Source organism: Ostrea edulis, chromosome 4 (genome assembly GCF_947568905.1).
Source record: "Ostrea edulis chromosome 4, xbOstEdul1.1, whole genome shotgun sequence".
Lineage (NCBI taxonomy): Eukaryota > Metazoa > Mollusca > Bivalvia > Ostreida > Ostreidae > Ostrea > Ostrea edulis.
The window spans coordinates 54839766-54864920 of NC_079167.1; the positions used below are offsets into that span (position 1 = coordinate 54839766).

Consider the following 25155-nt stretch of genomic DNA (forward strand, 5'->3'; position numbering starts at 1 on the left):
AGGAAATACCAGTGATCGAAAGTTCATGTGGAATACAAAGGTGCGTGCCGCTCACCCGTCCCCTGTAGCTTTAAACTGTTCAGGGCCTTGGGAGGCATTTAGCGCCTATTTTTCATAAATATTTAACTTAGGAGTGTTTTTATTTTAATGAAATAAACAAATCCTACATGGACATAAAAACCGTGTTTATAACTGTTATGATCAGTGAGTCAGATGTATTTTAATTTAAAAATGTCCAGTGTTAATGCTTATGTGATAACTCTTTTCCCGGTGTTGTTGAAATTTGTTTGCATGTATTGCCTTCTTGATGTATTTTACATTTATATAAAACTTACTTGTGGCTGTTATTTTATTTTGATTTGTCAATGATTTTTAACTTTGTAGACTGTGCTCTGCCTTTTTCGGGGAGACATGTTTGTGTATTTGTAGCAAAACCTTTGATCTCAATAAAGTTGATGAAAACGTATATTACACTAATTTTTTCTATGAATGTGTAGCACTGGTGTATACATGTTTTGTCGTGCTCCGCCTACTGATTTTACTAACTATTCCTCTCTATATTTATATCTTCAACGTTTTTGTCGTCAATATATTTCCCTGTGAATGCAATACAGATGTGCGTGTGAATTTTGATAAATATAGTAAGTCTGTTTTAGGGGACTATCTAGAATTCCGAAAGAAATGAAAATAGAATGGAAATACATGTATAAAGAATGAATTTCAGTTTGAAAATACAGGAGGGTATGGACTGCAACGTTTTGCGTTCATCGTAACCTAAGCTAATGCTCTTCATGAAGTATGCTGGTGTAAAGCATTGCAGTTCATGCCCTCGTGTAGTTTTTAAAAAGTAAATTTATTTCTAAATTGAATGCTCAGAAACACAACTTCATGTTTAGTGACATTTAAATTGTTTGAGCAACCCTTTTGATTCTTTTTATAGATTTTTTAAAAAAGTTTTGCTTGCTACTATTTTGTACAACTTGCATGCAAATGTTAAGTATATTAGGAACTCGTTTTTGTTTACTGCACAGCAAATACACTTGAAAACAGTTTATCACGTACTAGTTTGCATGTTATTTGTTCAATAATTAAAAAATTTAGAATGATTAACGATTTATTTTTTAAAAATCATTTCTGGTTTTTGTGCTTACTTGGTATTCCATCCTATAACTGATATTTTTTTCTGAGATCTTGCTGAAGTTTAGTTGGAATACTTCTGATATTTACTTGATGCATATTACAGTTATATGCATATAACATTTCTGTGCAAAACTTGATTGTAGCTACTAATTTTATGCCCCCTTTATAAAAGAAAGAGACATTATTTTTGGACCAAAATGTTGGGCCCGGTTGTAGATTAAGTGTTGTCTGCTTAACATTAAAAACAACGTGCTTGATAGTTAGGAGACTTGGTACAGTGTTTGTCCCTAGAGAGAAAATTACCCATGTTTATTATCAGGTCAAAGGTCAAGATCAAACTACAAGTATTTAACAGTAGGCAAATTTGAAACATTGGATTCTCTTAAAGAGTATGACCCTTATTGATTTTCAGGTCACAAAACCGAAGGTCAAGCTGAAGTATAATTTGTACTAACAAACATGCTTCTGCCCGTCAGTACTCTCAGTACTTTGATTGTATACGGCACTAGTTGTTTATGAATTGTAATAATAAGACTTTCTATATTCTTAGTAATTCTTAATATAACGAATGTCTGAAGTTTTAAACTATGTCTGAAACTTAACTAGACATAGTAAAGGACAATACATGTATACACATGTATATGCAAGGTTAAAGTGGTGGGGGTGAAAGGTCTCGGTGTATTGTAAATTATTTAACAGAGTGAAATGTTATGTCATTGTTGAAAAAAAAATTCTGATAACATTACAAGTAATGTGTTCCTTAGGAAAGTTCATGCACACTGCCGAGTCAAGATGAACCAATCCAGTCTAACAAACCATGCATTAATTTCTAGTTCATATGTGTTTACTGGAAAGAGTTTAGAAATAAAACAACCGCAGTGGATGAAACGAAACAATACAACCATAGGGTAAATGAAATTAAAAGAAAAGATACAAGATGAATGTTTTAAAAAATAATATGGGTTTAAGGTAAGATTTTATTGAACTTCAATCATAATCTATATTCCATAAACGACTCCTTATTGTTAGGTCACTCATGTGTAGAAACACCAAATTAACATCAATTCAGATATTTGAAGATAACATTAATTATTTCAAGATATTAATTATCAATTCAGGTGACGAGCGCACAATTCGATAAAACATTCCTATGAATAATTAATGATATCTTCAAATCTATATTATTGCGTGTATTAAATGAATTGTTGATATCATTAATTATTCTGCTGAACTGATGCGCACTATAATTGAATTGTTGCTCTCTTCATATGAATTGATGATATCAACAATTGAATTAATGCACGCTATAATTCAATTGAAGAGAGCAATAATTCAATCAATGTGCGCATCAATTCAATTAATGCGCTCAATAATTGAAATTATTGCCCTCTTCCATTGAATTCTTTTACAGTGCAGTAATTCTTTTACAAAGAGCAATTCTTTAATAAGAAACGTCTTAATTCAACATAAATGATATCTTTAATTGAAATGTTGCTCTCTTAAAAAAATATGCATGCATTCATTCCTTATACAAAATTGTTGTAAATAATTTTAAAGATATCTTCAATCGAATTAAAGAGAGCATGAAATCCTCTATACTGAACTCCAAATCAAAATTTTACGGGCAATAATTCTGCCACATTGATGCGCAAATCAATTCAGTCGATAAAAGCAATGAATTATTTGATGCGCACATCATTTTAATTATTGCGTGCAATAGATGTAATTGAATTTATATCTTTAAATTATTAAATATGTCTTCAATCATTTGATATTATGCCAATTTGGTGCTCCATACACACCAGCTGAAGCTCAAGTGACCTTTTCTGATCACCTTTTGTCTCGTCCGTCTGTCCGTAAACTTTTCACATTTCCATCTCTTCTCCAGAACAACTGGGTCAATGTGATCCAAACTTGGCACAAAGCATTCTTGGGTGCATATGAGAGACTTTCAAGTTTATTAATTTCAAGATCCATGTCCCTCTTAAGGTGAGATAATTAGCAACTTGTTAACATAGAGCCAGGTCATTCAAAAATCCTTTTCTCCAGAACCACTAAGTCAGAAAAAACACAACCTTAAGTTAAAGCCTTCTTAAAGAGTGCAGATATAAATTTGTTCAAAATATGACCCATGGGGATAACTTGGGGCCACAATAGGGGATCAAAGTTTTAAATGGTAATATGTAGGAAAAATCTTTTAAAACCTCGACAGAAACAACAGCGCCTTGATGAGTAATTATATTGAAATATGCAAGCATCCTCATGTAGTTCCTATTCAAGTCTTTTCAAATCATAAACGCTGTGGGTATGGTGGGGCAACAATATGGGATTAAAGTTTGATATTGGAATAAATAGAGCAAAACTTTAAAAATCAAGAGCAGCAGGATCATGATTAGTCATATCAATTAGCAAGCATCCTCAGGTAGTGCAGAGTCAATTTTGTCCAATTTGTAGCTCCCAAAGTTTAATATAGAAATATTTGATAAATTCTTTACAAAATATCCCCTTTCTTACAAACAGCACATTAGTCATGCTAATAATAGGCAGGCATCCTTATGTAGTGCAGGTTCAAATATGAGACACTCCACTGTTTCATTCTAAAGAGTGACATACCATTGTTTCATTCTAAAGAGTGACATTCCACTGTTTCATTCTAAAGAGTGATATTCTGCTGTTTCATTCTAAAGAATGACATTCCATTCTGAAGAGTGACACTCCATTCTAAAGAGCAACATTCCACTGTTTCATTCTAAAGAGTGACGCTCCACTGTTTCATTCTGAAGAGTGACATTCCATTCTAAAGAGTGACATTCCACTGTTTCATTCTAAAGAGTGACATACCATTCTAAAGAGTAACATTCCATTCTAAAGAGTGACACTCCATTCTAAAGAGTGACACTCCACTGTTTCATTCTAAAGAGTGACATTCCACTGTTTCATTCTAAAAAGCAACATTCCACTGTTTCATTCTAAAGAGTGACATTCCATTCTAAAGAGTGACACTCCATTGGTTTTCTAAAGAGTGACATTCCACTGTTTCTTTCTAAAGAGTGACATTCTACTGTTTCATTCTAAAGAGCGACATTCCACTGTTTCATTCTAAAGAGCAACATTCCAATGTTTCATTCTAAGGAGTGACGCTCCATTCTAAAGAGCGACATTCCACTGTTTCATTCTATAGAGTGACATTCCACTGTTTCATTCTAAAGAGCGACATTCCACTGTTTCATTCTAAAGAATGACATTCCATTCTAAAGAGTGACATTCCACTGTTTCATTCTAAAGAGTGACACTCCACTGTTTCATTCTAAAGAGCGACATTCCACTGTTTCATTCTAAAGAGCAACATTCCACTGTTTCATTCTAAAGAGTGAAACTCCACTGTTTCATTCTAAAGAGTGAAACTCCACTGTTTCATTCTAAAGAGTGACATTCCACTGTTTCATTCTAAAGAGCGACATTCCACTGTTTCATTTTAAAGAGTGACATTCCACTGTTTCATTCTAAAGAATGACATTCCATTCTAAAGAGTGACACTCCATTCTAAAGAGCAACATTCCACTGTTTCATTCCAAAGAGTGACATTCCACTGTTTAATTCTAAAGAGTGACACTCCACTGTTTCATTCTAAAGAGTGACATTCCACTGTTTCATTCTAAAGAATGACATTCCATTCTAAAGAGTGACATTCCACTGTTTCATTCTAAAGAGTGACACTCCACTGTTTCATTCTAAAGAGCGACATTCCACTGTTTCATTCTAAAGAGCAACATTCCACTGTTTCATTCTAAAGAGTGAAACTCCACTGTTTCATTCTAAAGAGTGAAACTCCACTGTTTCATTCTAAAGAGTGACATTCCACTGTTTCATTCTAAAGAGCGACATTCCACTGTTTCATTTTAAAGAGTGACATTCCACTGTTTCATTCTAAAGAATGACATTCCATTCTAAAGAGTGACACTCCATTCTAAAGAGCAACATTCCACTGTTTCATTCCAAAGAGTGACATTCCACTGTTTCATTCTAAAGAGTGACACTCCACTGTTTCATTCTAAAGAGTGACATTCCACTGTTTCATTCTAAAGAGAACATTCCACTGTTTCATTCTAAAGAGTGACACTCCACTGTTCCATTCTAAAGAGTGACATTCCATTCTAAAGAGTGACATTCCATTCTAAAGAGTGACACTCCACTGTTTCATTCTATAGAGTGACACTCCACTGTTTCATTCTATAGAGTGACATTCCACTGTTTCATTCTAAAGAGTGATATTCCACTGTTTCATTCTAAAGAGTGACACTCCATTCTAAAGAGTGACATTCCACTGTTTGATATGATCCATGCATACCAATCATCTATGATGTCTTCTGTTTGCCTTCAGATATAAAGAGAGCAGAAAGAAGATGCATGTATCAGCCTTGGATACCTGACTATGTCCAGCCATCATAACATAATCTTACTAAATTAAAACAATGCAATAAATGAGCAACCTGATAAAGATTTAACACTGTACTTTTATTATAATGTTGTGTATCCAACCAAAAAAATATTGCATGACTTTTACTGATGGGCATGTATTATGGATATGAAAATAATACAGGAATGAATAAATTGAACATCATCACATAATTAATGTTAGCCATGGACAAAACATCATGCTTTCCACGAAAACAATAACATTCTTCCTTTCACACAAATGTGACTACTAGAACAATTTAATGTCCTTGTACTGTCTTTTGAAGCTTGCTACAAACTTCAGGAACATCATTCAGAATGTCGAAATCATCTGCTCCTGGAGAAGTAATGTACTGGTTCTGTTGTAGTCTTCATGCAGACATATTAACTGGCAGTCGCCTATTGTTCTTCTTTTACACAACCAATCGATAGCTCACATATCTCCCTGCAGTCTCTGAATTTCTAATAATCTTTACAACCTGAATTGAAAATTGAAAACCACATTTAGCTTATGTTCAGTTGTTTTCCATTTGTAAAGACCAATCACTCCTCATTCACTTTGCAACCCGTAAATATTCGATAACACAAACATAAATAAAAAATAAAAAATCTTTACTTTAAAGTCAAACAAACAACAATGAACATTAGCTATTTACTGACTTGCGTGGGTGTTGGCCTTAGGGGGTCATTTTGTGTAAGGTAAACGGAGGAAACCTGTGTGTACGAGCAAGCAACCAACGTATCCTCTCACATTGATTTTGACTGCGGATAACTCCGTTTACCTGATCAGGATATAGGGCTCACGGCGGGTGTGACCGGTCAACAGGGGATGCTTACCCCTTCTAGGCACCTGATCCCACCTCTGGTGTGTCCAGGGGTCCGTGTTTGCCCAACTAATTATTTGTATTGCTTATAGGAGTTATGAGATTGATCACTGTTCGTTATCTTCACCTTGCATACAAACACTGTCGATCATGGGGATCGAACTTGGGTCACAGCCGTGAGAAGCAAGAGTTTTACCGTTGCACTACCTGGACACCCAATGCTGAAATACTTCCTATCCATACTATCTTATACTACCCTATCTATATGCAGTTATCAATTTGACATGTATCCATCAGTTAAAATGCTTCCCATATTAACATCACACATCATTTTCTATTCACATATTCACATTTCTATCTTATTCTCTTACAAAAAACTTCAAAAACCTAAAGGCAATTCTTTGATACCAAATGTCATCATGATGTCGAAATACTGTGTACAGTTTAAATTCACCCCTGTCCCCCCCCCCCCCCCCCCCCTCCCCCACCCACCCCTCTGGCAATAAAGGTATTCCTCATCACATAACAAGTTTTGGGGTAAGATTTGGTGTAAGGGAAATAAATAAATTAAAAATGCTGAAACCATTTTCCTACATCACTTTCCAGTTTGCTTGACCTTTGAAAAATGAAGATGGGGTCATCCTTATCCCATGGCAAGTCTCTGTAAGAAATATGGTAACTTCCTGTGGAAAAGTAAAGGTCCCCAAAATCAATATGGATCATCCTCACCTCCTTGCAAATCTATGTGTAAAGTATGACTATGAGTGTTAAGGGAAATCACTGAAGGACCAGGCCAGGATTTCTCAATGAAACTTAAGGCGAAACTTGGACTTAAGACTGAGATTTTACTCAATTTTTGACTGCTTAAATAACAGAAAACTCAACTTAAAATTTGAGATTTTTTCGAGAAAGAGGTATAGTGCTTTTGCTGACGAAACAGCCGACTCAGAAATCTAAAAGGAAAACACTGGTTTCCAATAATAGACTGGCGTGTTATTTTTTAATATAAGACGAACGCTTTTAATGTTTCGTTAACCAAGATAAATAACTGCTGCAGTTTAGCATTACTGACATTTATATGAGTTGTTCTTTAATCAATAGACCATGTTCCTATGTGGAATGATGAACAGTACAATATTTTCATAGGTGCATTCATATCACACAACACTTTTACATATGGCATTACTTAGCTCACTGTCTTTTTCTGACATGGCTGCAGCACCTTTAATATATTTCATCAGTTCATTTCCCTTTGACTGATAATTCTAGTGTTTAGCTTTGCCTAAATATCATATGACAGTTGCTATATGAGTTTTTATATTTACTTTTGAGAAGTCCAACTGTATAACAGTTATTTTCCTCCCTTGCCCTATTTTTACTTATTGCTGTGCATTTGTGCCCCTTTACTTGTAGTATTTGTTTAGCTTTTCGTCAGCCACATTACGGTTTGAAAATCCTGTGCACCCAGGAACAGGTTAGTGTAAACAAACGGAACTACAGTGATCTCAAAATAAATTCTTTTCCTTTAGGTCATAACTTGCAAATATTTGAAGTTATGATGAAAATGACTAATATTTGATATTTGTTAAAATATATGTATCACCATTTATACACCCTCCCCTCCCCCCAGAAAACGACCTAAAAAACGAAAAGCAAAAAAAAAAAAAAAAAATAGATTGGGAAAATATTGGACTTGAACTCGGAAAGTATGCTTTAAGTGTAAGATTACCGAGCACCTAAACCACTAGGCCATCCAGGCATGTAAGTTTAAAGGTTTCACATTTGACAGGCTGCTAAATCTCAAGGTAAATTTTGAGAACGATTTTTTCATATTTAAGCCATTTTCAACAAGAGGGCCACCTTAAACCAAATTTCCTCAAATGGACTTATGTAGTCATACTCAAGTAAAACAATTTCAGCGTTTTATTTCTGGTTTAGGGTGGCCTTTTGCACTTTTTTAGGCCCATTATGTTACATCTACTATATACTCTATATAATCACGGTGATGTTTATGCTTATCAAATAAAGATACTATCAACATATAAATATCTTTATTGAGTAATTTGGGTAAACACAAGTAAAAACTGACACCGTATAGCAGAATATTTGTAAAAAATGATATTCAAGAAAAAAGAATTTAAGTAGGTGAAACTGTATACCAAGTGCGCTATACTTCTTTAAGCCAGATATCAATCGGTCTGTAGACAGACCTGATGCCAATATAACCACTCCCCCAACCCACCCCCTCAACTTTAATTGCAAGGTTGGTGGTGGTATAAACCTGTATACAGTAACAATCAGGTTTACATTACAATTAAAATAATACTGATGTCAAAATGCTAGTCTGACTAAACAAGATTAAAAAACAGCCATGAGAATCCAGGGTGGCTCACACATGATTATAGAGATTTCTAATGAATTTGTAGCAATTCATTCAGTTATACACACTTATATATACAGTATAATTTGTCCAAACCGGCCTCTGAGTACTCCGGTGCTCTGTCAATTCCGGCCACAAAATATAGTCCCTAACATTTCTTTAACAAATCCTTTATTAATAATTCCCTGTACTCCGGATACTGCGTATTCTGTATATCGGCCGGCTTACACAGTCCCAACTGCTATCAATTAACTTTAATTATCCTGTGTAAACCGGCCCCTCGATGATACACCACCCTAATTGTTGCGGTCAATTGTATTCGGTGTACACAAGGTCCCAACTGCTCGTAATTAGCTCTAATTATCGCATTTAAACCAGCCACCCCACGATGACCAACCTGTCGGTGTTCGGTCGATCACACGCGGTGTACACATAGGGTGTCTCAAGGGAAGCCACAGGTAAGTAAAAGACTGCAACTGGCGATGAGTCGCGATCAGTTTAAATAAAACCTGATTTTTAGGGGTGCACTTTTCAATTATGACAGCACCACGCACGAGGTAATGATGCTCTCCCCCTAACGACAGAGACGAGAACTGACATTAAAAGACAAAGTTCAATTAATCAACAAAATCGGCAACAATCCCGTTATGTTTTCCAAAAGCAGGGTTTCCCCTCGTGGACTTCTCGGAGCTCTCCGGCGAGTCAGACAGTGATGATATGCAGTTAGTTAGCACAACTCGTCATGTCCGGTCGATCACTCGGCATTACATAAGTTTCCGTTTCACAAATTGAGACAGTTGAAAGCGATACATTTACAATGAAAGCTGGGAAAGACAAATTTTAAACGAACACAACACAAACTTGACGAATGTACATATTGTAGCACTTGACAATGGCGATGATGTAGACGAGATCAACAATTTACCAACAGAAAATTGCGCGAATAATTCCCAGATTTTGAACTGTTTAATAAAAATTGAAATTTTATCAAATGAGCACGTCAATAAAACACTGACATTTATATTTTGAATTCTTTTGTGATATATTACAACGTTAGCAATCATTAAACACGTATGCATAGATAATGAATACAAGGGAAGCAACTCTCATTCTTGTCAACATTCTGCACTCCGGACTCTGTGCAAACCGGCCAATTTCTTTGGAACCACACATAGCCGGTTTAGACAGATTATACTGTATATGATAAGCCATGATATTTCCTGTTTTCAAAAAGGTGTATAGTTTACAGACAAACTTCAATCAGAAAAGCTGATATGAATTTTCAGCTTAGGTATCGCTAATAATTACGTGTCCTCTCTTTAGACCAAAATAGCGGGCCACTGGATCTCCTTGTTGTATTCTGGGTAACTGTGATTCCTTCAGTTTGCTGGATTTATCGTTAAGGATTTCAAAGCATATGAATTAGAAAGTCCGATATTGAGAGACTTCTATCAAAATTCCTAACTAATGATGACTGTCTTAAGGTAACTCTATACTCACATTATCATCTGATGAAAGTATAGAAAGTGTATTTATTTCCACTTATCATACTTAAATGTAACAAATTATTATATAAAACATATTGGTCATTGCACTTTTTAAGATGCAAGACAAGCATAAACAGAATCATATATCAATATCAGAAAACTGCAATTTTCCTTATACCGCATGATCAAAATTTCATTAATAAAATTGGTTATAATGATATAATAGTATTCATAACAATTTCATGAAATTGTTTCTTAAAAAAAATAAATAAACCAAATGTCTGTGAAAAATGAAGGAAATCTATCGCATAATGGACTTGATAAAGAAATCAATGAAAGCAGAGTTATTGCCCTTGGATGCAATATTTTGAAACATACATTGTATCATTGATTATTCATATATAACTTAATCATTTATAACTTATTAAGAAATATTTCATGCTTAACAAGACTTTTTACAATAACTATTGGAAAAGACTCCAACATAATTTATGCTCCTATCATGCATAAATCTAAATACATGTAAATGATTTTGCAAAATCTTATGACATCACATAAGGGTGGAATTACTTTAATGATACGAGACAAGATCCAGAAATACTGCAGATTCATTTTAGGTTGCCAAGATTTTACATTTTGTTGGGATGTAACTTCATGGATACAGATTTTGTACATCAACATGTTATATGAATTGTGTACAGGTGACTTGAGATGGCTTAAACTTCAATCTCTCAAAGTTCTTGATCTCGTGACGTGAAATCATGGTCCCAATCAACATTTTTTCTCAATATAACTAAGCAAATTTACTCTCCATATCTCAAACTTCCAATTTCTCAAAGTTCTTGATCTCTCAAAGTAAAATTTGGGTCTCGCAAAACACATTTCCTTGTTTTTTACTCTTGATATCGCAAAGTGGTAGTAGTGTATACATGACGATTGGATACAGTGTATTTTTTAAAAGTTTTTTATGACTTGACAATGAGATGGTTATTTAAAAAAAAAAAATTCAGGGATACGACAATGAAAACATACAAAGGAAAATGTGTCAAAACAATTCCAGAATGTTGTAAATACATTGTATACCATTCTGGTTACTATAAATTCTTAACCATAATGGTCGAACCTTTAATTTCTGGATTTTAAATTTAATTCAACCTTGCATCTCATGAACTCTTGATCTCTCAAAGTTTTACCAAGGTCCCTTGAACTTTAAGTTATCTTGAGTTCCCTATATTTTTCTGAGGTTTCAAATTCCAGGTTTAATAGCACCAACAAAAACAAGATCCCTAAAAATCAAGCCACAAATACAAGTATAATGATTCTACAATATCGACTTCTTTACTAGGACCAATAGATGTACTGCATATCGAATTTTCAAAATTGATAACTACTTTCATTTGCAAGTCACATTCTGTCTGATGATTCATGATCTATTTTTTGAAGCCATTATCTCAATAGGTTAAATAAACCTTGATCTTCCTTTCTTTTGTAGTGTCAATGTTAATACCTCATAATTAAAGATGACTCATAGATATCCTACATTTTCTAAAAACTTTAAACTTCCTTATCAATTGATTTTTCTGTCATTTTTTAGTTAAAAACAATTTCTTCAGGAAAGATATTTTTCGCAGAAGTAATATTCTGATTTTTCCTGGTTTAACTTTAACACCGACCATTACTAGTAAGGCTGTCCTGAATAAATTACATGTTTAACATCACCTGTGTAGGTTTTGTTTAACTTTAACACCACCTGTTACTAGTAAGGCTGTCCTGAATAAATTACATGTTTAACATCACTTGTGTAGGTTTTGTTTAAATTTAACACCGACCGTTACTAGTAAGGCTGTCCTGAATAAATTACATGTTTAACATCACCTGTGTAGGTTTTGTTTAACTTTAACACTGACCGTTACTAGTAAGGCTGTCCTGAATAAATTACATGTTTAACATCACCTGTGTAGGTTTTGTTTAACTTTAACACCACCCGTTACTAGTAAGGCTGTCCTGAATAAATTACATGTTTAACGTCACCTGTGTAGGTTTTGTTTAAATTTAACACCGACCGTTACTAGTAAGGCTGTCCTGAATAAATTACATGTTTAACATCACCTGTGTAGGTTTTGTTTAAATTTAACACCGACCGTTACTAGTAAGGCTGTCCTGAATAAATTACATGTTTAACATCACCTGTGTAGGTTTTGGTAACCAAAAAACAAATCCTTAAATTATCAATCACAAAATAAATATTTACTTTTGGTGGCAAAATACAGATAATTTATACAGGATGTGATCAGAGCAGAACTTGAACACTTGAAATCTATGTGGGGAACAGTTTAATAATCAGCTTTGAATCATTTGTCCAAGACTCATTCAGGCCGTTTCTGGCACACTGATTTTGACTACAGATAACTCAATTTACCTGTTCAAGATATAGGGCTCACGGTGGGTGTGACTGGTCGACAGGGGATTCTTACTCCTTCTAGGCACCTGATCCCACCTCTGGTATATCCAGGGGTCCGTGTTTGCCCAACTCTCTATTTTGTTTTGCTTACATGAGTTATGAGATTAATCACTGTTCGTTATCTTCACCTTTCATGTATACCTTGTTTTCAATTGCATAAAATAGATTAATGCAACTGATAAATGACTTGTTAAAAACCTTATAAGTTAACCCTGAAACACTAATAGTAGCCAAACAATAATCCAATACCTGTCATTGGATAACTATATGCACTGCATGTCTCAGGGTATTTTCATATTCTGAAATCTTTGCTATTGGAAAGATTGTCAAAGATTCCCATAAGAAATATTTGGACCTTTACTGTAGGTCCTCTTTGACCATCACCAAATTACCTCAGTCCAGGGTTGTGACACAATGTCTTGTCAATGTTTGAGGTTCTTGGGTGTTTCCATAATGAAATGGAAGGAAAGAGGGATTCCTATTGTATCACCCAAACTTTGTACACCGACTTTGTTTGTGAGACATTCAGTCCACTTATTGTATTCTGCTTCTTATGTGTTCAGTGTGATTCCAAATTTCACCATTTCAGATCGTCACAATTCGTCATAATCAAAAATGCACTTGATATTGCCAACTTTCATTGCACTAACCAGTAAAACTTTTCAGTGACTTCCAAATGATCAGATTATTCACTCTTAGCAATTACAAATCAGTTTAGGTGATTGTCTGGGGGCCAGACAGGCACAAAATTAATTTATCTGTGCACCATTCATTGTAATGTATTACAAGTGATCAGATGAATGGTATTCACTATAGAGAAAAGTCATTGACCTTTGGATCTGAAAACAAATAGGAGTCTTCTACAAGACATTAAAATGATGACGGTCAGGTTAAAAGCTCTCTAATTATCAGTCACTGACCAAATGGCTAATGTGTGAAGCAACGTGTCCCTCTTCATTGAAGGGCAGAACTATCTCTCCTTTCTTTCCATGAGTAATGAGAACTATTATAATCTAGTAAAAGGATACTATCTGGACAACAGTTCAGCCTTTTCCTCCACTGTCATCACTACATGTTCAGGGACAAGCTGCAATAAAATAACAAATTCTTATCAAAGGTATCCTGACCTCATCAAATCTGAAAATATTTTGTTATGGTAATGTATCTTTGTGTACCATGTTTTAAACTAGTTATTTTTTGTGAATACAGTCAAACCTGTTTAATCCCCCATGTTCTGGGAGACATATTTTGTGTCTGATTAGTCAGAATGTTGGATTGCAGGGTGAAGAAAACAACCATTAGGGAATGAAAATTGGTATTGAATTACATTGTACAAATGGGATGGAGTTAGCTAAACATTACATGTGTACATTGAATTTTAACTTTGGTTCAGGGTTAAGTTTCTGATATCAACAAACAAAACCTTACTATTTACCATATGCTCTGTGATATTAATAAGAAGTTCAGCCTCCAGAAATTGCTCCAGTATGTACTTGGGTGCCATGTCGGTGAGGGACTGTTTGGCAGATGGCGTCATCCTGTTCTGGACGATGATGATGGCCCGAGTGATGTTTTCCTCCTGCATTCTTTGGCAGTAAGTTTTTATTGTCTTTATACCCACATTTGGCTCCTCAGGAAAAAACACAAACATCTGGTCTGTAAATAAAGCAGTAGTAAGTTTGTTTTTATGCTATGACGTTGGGCTAATGACCACAAGGGTACAATTTGTAAAATTCAGATATCTCAAACCCCTGTATATCAATGACCTGCAGACTTTGAGATACACATATTCAACTGTACATATGACAGTCATTAAATATCTGAAGTCATAAACAAGGTTTTATATCAAATCCAAGACATGTTTTAAAATATCTGATTTTAAGTATATGTTGGAAAATACACTAAAAATTTTATTTATGCAATATATTTTTTAATTTTATTTATGCAATATATTTTTTAATTTCTGAACCTGGAAATGACCATATCAAACATAAATGTTACTTCACCTAACCAGAATATGCTGATAAACAATAACAAAATCAGTATCTAAAACTAGGAAGAATTGTTTAAAGTAATTCCACCCTTCTGTGATGTCATCTGATTTTGCAAAATCAATGATTTATTTAGATTTTGCATGATAGGAACATAAATTTTGTTGGAGTCTTTTCCGATAGTTATTGTAAAAAATCTTGTTAAAGATAAACTACTTTAAAAGTTTAAGTTATAGATCTATGAATAATCAACGATAAGTTTCAAAATATTGAACCCAAGGGCAATAACTCTGTTTTTATTGATTTCTTTATCAAGTCTCTTACGCGGTAGATTTCCTTTATTTTTACAGACATTTTGTATATTTTTGTGAGGAAACAGTTTTATGAAATTGTTATGAATGTTATTATATCGTCACAACCAGATTTTATGAAATTTCGATAACACTGTTTAATGAAAATTGCAATTTTCTGACGCTGATATATGATTCTGTATATGTATGTGTTACATCTTAAAAAGTGTGATGACCTATATATTTTATTTCATCATTTGTTAGTTTTAACTCTAATGAATGGAAATAAATACACTTTTTAAACTTGTATCAGATAAAACTGCGAGTATGGAGTTACCTTAAGCACACTAAAACTGATGTCTCCCCTTCCATTTTCCATAGTTTTAAAAAAACTTTTTTAGGGATCATCTTTAAAGTGGAAAATTACGACTTACGGTACATATACATTCGTCATATGTATATGAGCTTCAAACAAGGAACAGTGTTGTGAACATATGATAGTAAATTAAACTTGCTAATATACCAAATATCAAAGGCCTATGTCAAAAGACAAAAAGTTATGGTCTGGACAACAAAAATGCCAAAAAAATTCTAAAGGTCAAAGGTCAGCAAAAATGACACGTGAAACACTGTCTTATCATGGTATACCCACATACCAAATATCAAAGGCTTATGTCAAAAGACAAAAAAGTTTTGGTCAGGACAAAAAACAAAATGCCCATAAAATTCTATTGACTGATACATAAAAGGTCAAGGTCAAAGATCATCAAAAATGGTACATGACACACTGTCTTATCATGGTATACCCACATACCAATAAATTTCAAGATTGTATTTTGGAGGACATATGGAAGAGGTCAATACAGTTAGGATAAACTGTTACATACATTTTTTTTTTTTTTTTTTTTACAAATTATATAGATGTTCTCCCTCTTCCATTGTTTATTTACTCCCACTATACAAACAATCTGGACAATTCTTCCTTAAATCTAGGTGTCCCCCCTACATACCTGTTGGGTCATCATTGTGGGCCACTAAAACAATGAGGTCACTCCTGGATGGCTTCCTTTCACTGCAAGAGACACAGCAAAATCAAATTCTGGCATGAAAAAGATTTGGAAGAAAAGAAAAATAACGACCAAGATGCCCATGGGCTACATCACTCACCTGAGCTAATGCATTCTCTCAAATAAAACATTAAATCCCAACATAGGAGTCATGGTGTGAACATATCCATTTCAAAAATTGCACCATTGTGATTCTTGATAAAAATTTTCTAGTTACATGCAATTTTTCTACATATTCCTATGCAAAACTCCAAACCCCTATTGTGGTTTCGTTCTTGACCCCGGTGTCATGGTGAACAATCTATACTTTATGAAGGTAGTTTCATATCAAACAAATTGAATCTTTGTGGCTTTCAGAAGATTTTCAAAGAATTTTTCTAAATACATGTATTCCTCTGAAATTTTTTTAACCCTCTAATGTGATCCCATCCCAATCTGGGGATCATAGAGTAAGCAAATCCAAATCTACACTACATACAGATGCATGTATATCAACTTTACAATCTGTACCTTTGTGATCACTAGCCTTGTAACAAAGTCAATTCTATATTCCATAAGGATCTTTTGCACATGAATTAACCAAGGGTGCCCCCCCCCCCCCCCCCCCTGAATAACCATCATTAAAATAGAACTAAACATGATAATGGCTCATTTTGTTATCATTAGAGTTGCTTTTCTTGAAGTTTATTCATTTTTTTCTTCATCTTATTTTTTTTATCTTGTTCCACAATTAGGACCACATACAAGGTTTCTTTTGGACTTTTCCATGAATCCAGATTTTCACAAACACACAAATGAGTGCAAAGCATCATCGGAAACCCACGGTTGATTACGCTTTGTTCTTCTCTCGTGGGTCCATTCATTCCTACTCGCTCGTTCTCATGAAAAATCAATATGGCAATTTGATTGGGTGCTCATAGTACACCCTGAGCAAATTTGTCCAATCAACAAAAGGCTTTCAGTGCAATTTTGGTATACAATTGTTGTGATAGCAAAGTTAAGTTAATGCTACCATTAAAAACAGAAGAGTTCCGTTACTATAACGATTACTTTGATTGGACGATATTTTTGTTGTATATTTATTCATGAGAACGAGTGAGTAGCAATGAATGGATCCACGGATGATGGAGAGAGGAATGAAACGCAATAAATCGTGGGTTTTCAACGATGAGTGCAATGATGAAATTGATTTCTGCCTGTGCTTTGACAGTTTATGACATTAGTTCAGTCATCCAATGCAAGAGTTATATTTTGAATGATACTAAATAAATATCAGACTTCATGTATATCATTGAATCAATATTCTATACTTTTGACATCTCTGCAGTTTTGATATTTTGATAATACCTTATAGAAGAGCATACCTGCACCTGCTACAATAGAAGTAGTTTCAATTTGGTATGAAATCCAACTAATCAGTCAATTTCAAACCACCCCTTCCGCTTCCCCTCCCCCAGATGCTGTAATTTTTTTTTTAGAGAAAAGAAGTTTTAATATAAATTAATAATCCCTTTCTTCCCCCTTATTGTCCTGTATCTGCATATTATCAAAACAGTGAAATAACTAACGATATGAAGGTTGTTTATGAAATATAGGACTCTACTTTTGGTGTTGCCTGTTAAGCATTACAGTCAAGATAGCATTGTAGCCTGATTATGTTGTTCATCGTCTGTCTGATAATGAAATATTTCATTGATTTTTTTTTCCATAACATAAAAACTGTTATACTGCTATCAACCCCCCCCCCCCCCATCCCTTTAAAGAAAGGGAGGGATATATTACTTTGTATAAAAACCCCATCTGTCCTAATATTTCTTTAATCCCCTCCCCTTCAAGGTAAAGCTATGCCATGGAATATAATATACTGATGTTGTACATTTGTGGTTCTTGACAGGAAAATTTTCAAAGAATTTTGCTAATTATTCCCATGTAAAACTTTGAACCCCTATCGTAACCCTATGGGTATCAGAGTTTGAAGAAACTTGTCAGAATCTTCAATATGTAATTATATTGTATGATTTTTTAAATATAAACCCTGTTTTCATGTTTTCTCAATTATCTCCCCTTGGAAGGTGAGATTGATCTTCATTTGAACAAACTTGAGTCCCTTTTACCCAAGGATGCTTTGTATTAAGTTTGGTTGAAATTGGCCCGATGGTTCTTCAGAAAAATTTCAACATAAGAAAAGTTTACAGATAACAAACAATTTTAGATCAGTTCACTCGAGCTCAGGTGAGCTCAAAATGAATAAGAAGAGGACAGGCAGTATGAGGGTAGCTGCAGTTTTGTAACCCTCCCCGATTGACAGACTGACAATATCACAGGAGGGCTATAAGTTAGCAAGATTTAAATGGTGTAAAGTAAGTTTCTGTAACAAGCACACTTTAGCATAAAATCTTTTTCCTAATTAATCTAGCATTTGATAAATAATTATTTTTAAAAAAACATGTCTAACAATTCATCAAATTGAAGCAAATTACACACTCTCAATCAGCATATGTAAATGTTTATGTTGAAAGTTTATCATTTATTGTTGAAGAGGAATAAACAACATAAAAATATCACTGTCATTCACTTTTACTGCAATTTCTGCTCAGCTGGTGTCATTAGTCTTGAGACAATTCAAAATGAGACTAAGCAATGTCAATAAAGTGTGATTCTATCAACATGTTTTAGTACAACTATCCTCCCACCACCAGGCACCTCCAAAGAATAAATGAATTGGAATAAATGACAGCATGACAAGTTAGTCAACACTGTTCAAGTAACAAATATGAGGAAACTAACCTCAAATGAGAAAACCAATATACAAAAAAAAAATAATTTTTTTTATTGTACAGCCAGGAAATGTTAGATATTTGTAAATGAATAAAAGATACCTTGGTTTGTCCCCAAACTGGCCCTTGAATTCTTCCAATGTCTGGTCCAACTCATCCTGGGTAACTAAATACCCTCTATCATGGCAAAGCTAAAGCAGAAATGAGATTTGAATGTTAACATACATTTATATCACAGGGCAGGTACCAGATTTTCAGTAATAAAGAGTTCATAAATTTTTGATATTTAGGACCAAAAGTTGAGTTATCATTAATGTGATTTAGATCATGGTTGAAACTTATAGTAAAAATTTGTATATTCAAATTCATGAAAAATGAGCCAAAAAATCTACCCACAGTAGTTTGAAAACTGATAGCAGACTAACTGGAGAAATAATTCCTCCGAGTTCAACTCTGTAGCAAAGAAGGTAAGCTCAGCAATTTACACCCCCCCTCCTCCAAATGCATTTCCGTCCAAAATCAAAGAAACCCGAGGGGATTAAAAGGTTGTTATAAAAACTATTTTTTAAAAACTATTTGACTGTCTTATTAACTTGTTGCTAAAATTTCAGATACTTGTAATTGTACTAATTGTAGAATTCTTAGCATCCCCCCTCAAGTTTACCATACCCTATCTCTCAGACAGACACTTTATGTTGATTCAACAGTAAACAAATGCACTCATTCTGACATTTCCATGCAAAAATATCAAATATCTGAAATGGAAAAAATCCTTAATGTATCAAATTCAATTATTTGTATAGATCTATGATGAATTATCATTAATCTTTCTGTGGTTGGAAGGGCAGAAATATTCAACAAATACTTCCTAAAATTTATAGGGATAGGTCAGCCCATTTAAGAAAGGTCAAAGTCAAATGTATCATATGAAAAAAACCCAACCAATTTTAGATATAAGGTCAATGGTAATTTAATGCAGTGTGTGTTGAAAGGATCATATCATTATATCTAATATCAAAGAGGAACATAAAAAAATATTTAAACACGTGAAATATATTAACCTCAATCTGAAGAATAGTCATACACATATTCCGAATAAATTATCTGGCTTCACTACCTTTTCAACAAATAATAATAGTGGATCAGTATTAAGATAATGTTATAAAACTGTAAATCAGAAATTACATACAGAGAAGTTATGATGGGAAAGAGTAAACATAATGGAAATCATTTGTGCATCTTCGCAAAAATCTATTTGCATCTCAAAAGGACTAGAAAAACACCTTAATCATGTGATTCTCTTGGATTGCCAATCTAGAAGACTCAAAAAATTAATTCAGAAATGTTTTCCAACAGACCATAATTTTTGTCAGATGGCAATTACAGGCTGTCCAGCACTTTCTGGCAAAAACTAAGGGCTAATATTTTAGGGCTAAAATTATGAAAATTTAGAGCTAAAATTGGGAATTTCATAACTAAATAAAAGCGGTTTTAGACATTTGCAAATTTGACAATAAGAAACTCATAAAAAATACTCTGAGTGCAGGAAAGGCGTCTTCCAGCTATTATTGGCTATAACCTTAATAGTCACGTCTTGGTATTAATGAAGTCACAACCAATAAACAGCTTGACACATGGACCCACTGGTCAAATTTAGTTTGAGTGCATTTTCAAAATTGCTAGAATAGAAATAAACAAGAGGCCCATAGGCCACATCACTCACCTTGGCCCATATTTAAATATTTTCCCTACATATTTGCATGTAAAACTTTAATCCCTATTGTGGCCCCACCCTACCCCCGGGGGCCATGATTTTAACAAATTCGAATCCGCACTACGTCAGGAAGCTTTCATGTAAATGTAAAGTTCTCTGGCCAAATGGTTTTTGAGATGAAGACTTTCCTAATATATTTGCATTAAAACTTTGATCCCCTATTGAGGCCCCCACCCTACCCCCAGGGGCTGTGATGTTAACAAACTTGAATCTGCATTATGTCAGGAAGCTTTCATGTAAATGTAAACGTTTCTGGCCCAGTGGTTCTTGAGAAAAAGATTTTAAAAGATTTTCCCTATATATTTGTATATAAAACTTTGATCCCCTATTGAGGCCCCACCATACCCCCAGGGCCCATGATGATATCAAACTTGAATCTGCACTATGTAAGGAAGCTTCATATAAATGTTAACTTCTCTGGCCCAATGTTTCTCAAGAAGATTTTTCCTACATATTTGTGTGTGAAACTTTCATCCCCTATTATGGCCCCACTCTACCTCTGGAGTCTTCATTTTGACAAACTTGAATCTGAACTATGCAAGAAAGCTTTCGTATAAATGTAAACTTTTCTGGCTCAGTGGTTCTGGAGAAGAAGATTTTCCCTATATATTCCAATCTTTGATCCCCTATTGTGGCCCCACCCTACTCCCGGGGGCCATGGTTTGAACAAACTTGAATCTGCACTATGTCAGGAAGCTTTCATTTAAATATAAACTTTTCTGTCCAGACAGCAAATCTCATCCCCCTCCACGGAACTTCCCAATCCCACACCCATACTATTGAAGGATTCTATTAATATTTGTGTATATGTACAGTCGATACATTGTATATGTTTATCACAATGAATATATATTGCCTCAAAGAAGATCATATCTGCTATGCAAACTTCTGAACTGTATTGAACCACAAAGTCAAGGCAAGTTTATAAGTATTGAAGGATAAAATACCTTGGACAAATATTGAACTTCATTGTCTCTCTATGTTGGAGAGTAAAGATCAAGTAAAAATGAAAATAAATGCTATTTGCATATTCACATCAATAGCCTTATCAATCAATTTTCTCTTGTTATGTGTACTGTTGTTCAGTACCGGTCCTTAAACAGAAATCATTTTTTCAAATCAAACTTTGATCATCTTCTTCATCACAAGTCTATGACAAAAATATACACTCTATTAAAATGTCCTTCCATCACAGAGGAGCTGATATTTCTGAAATAGTGTATTGTTAAGAATTTTTAAAAATTGTAACAGTTTCTAAAAAAGATAATTCTGAATATGGTCATAAATTTTCTATTCTTTTATCACTGTTTGAAATCAGGAGAAAGTAATTTTTCCACGTAATAACTTTAAAATATTTTAACATCCATTTCTGCATCTTTATCAATAAGAAGCCACTCAATTTGTACGTCATCTAGCAATGCAAACCTTGGCATGTTTTACATATCTGCCCAAACTTGTTTACCTCGACTTAACAAAAAAGGCTGAGCATTGTTTTGATTGCAAAACATATTTCAATATTTGTGTTTGTGTAAGAAATTCAGCGCAATCCCCGACACTTTGTATTTTCTTACAGGAAATACAATTTACAGAATTGATAGCATCCATGCACATTTTTGTTGAGTTACTCAATAAAAACTTATTTGTTGCAGTTTTGTTTTATAGTTGAAATATTGAGCATTTGAATCAAATACATGTGTCAACATTTCGCCGCAAGTTAATTCCCTTGTCTGCTATTGTGCAGTGAAAAGATCTATTTCCCTATAAAGTTGGCCTTTGTAATTTTCTAATCTATAACTTCGACATTTGTTATTCTTTCATCAATGGCAGTCAACTACAATAAAGTCCCAGGGTTAGGCAATCCATAAACCTCAAATCTTAATAATTAGAGGGGGAGGATTAAAATTAATTTTTCAGACAACAAAGTTTTTCATTTGGACAAGTGAAAATTTGCATTTAATTGTCCAAGGGTGAGATAAAAAGTTAATGTCTATCCCTGCTAAAGAATTATTAGCTATATAATAAAACTATATGCAAAAATACCACAAAAAAATGACACTCAATACATCATCCACCCATTTTCAGCACTTATATTATTTCTGCAAGCTATGCACAAACTTAACTTTTACATTAATGAGCATGTATATCAAATCCATAATGGTCTTTAAATTTAAAATGACATATTCTGATCAACATTCAATCTGCATTGAAACTGTCAAATGTGAAGCCACATGAAATGCTGAGATACCAAACAGCAAAGCTATTTGAAGAAGTCTGAAGATATGACTGGTACTTTCCGTGTATTTTCAATGAGCAATAAAAGCACAGAGAGATTTGAACATTCGATTCACATAACCTTATATAGTTAACTGCGTCACAGAAGTCTTCAGCTGGGAAACAGCACATATTTCTTGTTATCTTTGTGAACTAAGTCATTGTGGATTTCATATGAATATGTGTAATAGTAAGTACCTTGCTTTCAGAAATAATTTAAATGCCAGAAGAGGTTGTTTCATTGTGATGTTTTGTACAATGTCACAAATTATATCAAGACACACATCGTGACAAAACTGAGATAGGATGAACACTGTAGACCAGCTGTAGACTACGGCCACAGGCGATTGTTTCATAGACTTCATACGTTATGATTAATATCATGACTAGCTGCAATAATGTAGCTTCTCCAATTTTTTTTATTCTGTCGTTTTCGGGAGAGGGCTACGTTATTTCAGCTTTGTAATCACTTAGTCTTTAGCAGGTTGGGAACACTTCCCCTATAGCAAGATATTCTCACTAAATCGCGATTATCTCTCTTTAGTGAGAGAGTAAACATTTACCATAAACAGGTGTTTTGGCGTCTTTATTGAAAATAATGGCAAATCCTGTGCATTGTTGAATAAGTGTGACACACACTCAACATGATGCGAATTGGTTCTATGAAATTAACAACATAGTCAAGAAATTGTATATCAAAGTTGTTGCGTAAGAGGGCAGCAGTCTGAAATCCAATACACATCGTGAGTGGTTTTGTTTTGATTAATATATTTGCAGAAGTATCAGACATTTTAGCACTTTTTCTTCTTTTCACGTGAAAGTTAAACACGAAGAGATGTATTCCACGGGCGTTTTTCTCGGTTGTACAGGATATATTTACTCTCGCTAGAGAGAGATAATCGAGTTTTAGCGAGAATATCTTGCTATAAGGGAAGTGTTCTCAACCTGTTTAGTATAGACTACTTTTGAATAACAGTTTTAAATTCCTATGGTTTTAACTAGATAGTTCAAATCACCTGCATTATTGTTTTACGAATACGCCACAATTTGTATGTTTCTTGCTCATCATCCATTGTTTTGATAAATTTCTTCTGTTAAACTAGTAAGCACTAAAAACACATGCAGAACTAAAACCGGAAGTTGCAATCACTTGTAGAGCCAGCAGCATTTTATTTTCGTAACATATATGGTAGTAATAAAAACACCAGGCCATCCGTTCATTATTAAATACTGTTTATTAAATAATCACAGACACAAACACACGCTATCTCTTTCTCTCCCTACCTTTTTTTTTTTTAACGAAACAAGTTTGTACGAGAAATGGGTAAATATAGATACCGAATAGTCCCGATACTGCAATCGATACATCTCAAGTAGAGGAAAGCCTTTTCTCGACTTGACGGAAAAGGATGAGCGATGTTCCGATTGCCGATACTGTAGAGATTAACCACTAGTTATCTGTGATAAAACAGAAAATTCCTTACCATTTGTATTCCAGAATATTTATGATTTCCACGCCTGTGAACAAGTTTAAATCAAAGTACTGAAAATACTAAATCACACACGTTTTTACATTCAGAGAAATGGTGTTTTGAACTACATTTATTTTGAATATGACTTTATGTAACCAGTGATTAAAAAAAGCATTGAGTGAATACCATAATATATAGATATTAGTGCTGTTAGCGATATATATATATATATATATATATATATACATACATAAGTTGAACATTTTTTAAAAGTCTGCCCTTTAAAGAAGGGGGGGGGGGGGGGGGGCAGTAAAACGTGTAAAGTGAGGACTGATTTCAACCAATGTACAGGCGTTGTGAGGACAAGAATTGCACTATGAGGACAAATAAATGTCCTCACAATTACGTCCTCATAAATGTGACCTACAGCATGTGAAAGATGTAGATACGAAATATTAGCTTAGTGAGGACAAGTGGTGTGAGGACATGTCCTTACTAATATTCTCTCTCAAAAACCTTTTTTTCATAATTCAAAAGAGAGTATTAGATAAACTTTTATAGATATCCCTATAGCTATACCTAACATAGTACTTTTTTGCCTTTAGAATAATATATGTGTGTATTCTCTTCTACACATTGTGAGGATGTCCTCATTTAGTAGGTTTGGTGGCTAGAGAGAGAGAGAGAGAGAGAGAGAGTTGTGGAAATTATTGGAGATTACGAGTATCACCGTAACAAAAATTAGAGGAAACATTGCAAATGATAA

General features: G+C 34.0%; 1 protein-coding gene across 1 annotated transcript; it reads right to left on the minus strand.

Annotated features, from left to right (window-relative positions):
- Nucleotides 1-5636: 5636 nt before the first annotated feature.
- LOC125670930 (DNA-directed RNA polymerases I, II, and III subunit RPABC1) lies at nucleotides 5637-24210 on the minus strand. The gene is made up of 7 exons (XM_048906376.2): nucleotides 23934-24210; nucleotides 18975-19063; nucleotides 16039-16100; nucleotides 14183-14403; nucleotides 13776-13834; nucleotides 10108-10186; nucleotides 5637-6074 (listed from the first exon to the last, which is right to left on the minus strand). The coding sequence occupies exons 1-7, from the start codon at nucleotides 23988-23990 to the stop codon at nucleotides 6009-6011; spliced, it is 633 nt and encodes a 210-aa protein (XP_048762333.1). The 5' UTR covers nucleotides 23991-24210; the 3' UTR covers nucleotides 5637-6008.
- Nucleotides 24211-25155: the final 945 nt, after the last annotated feature.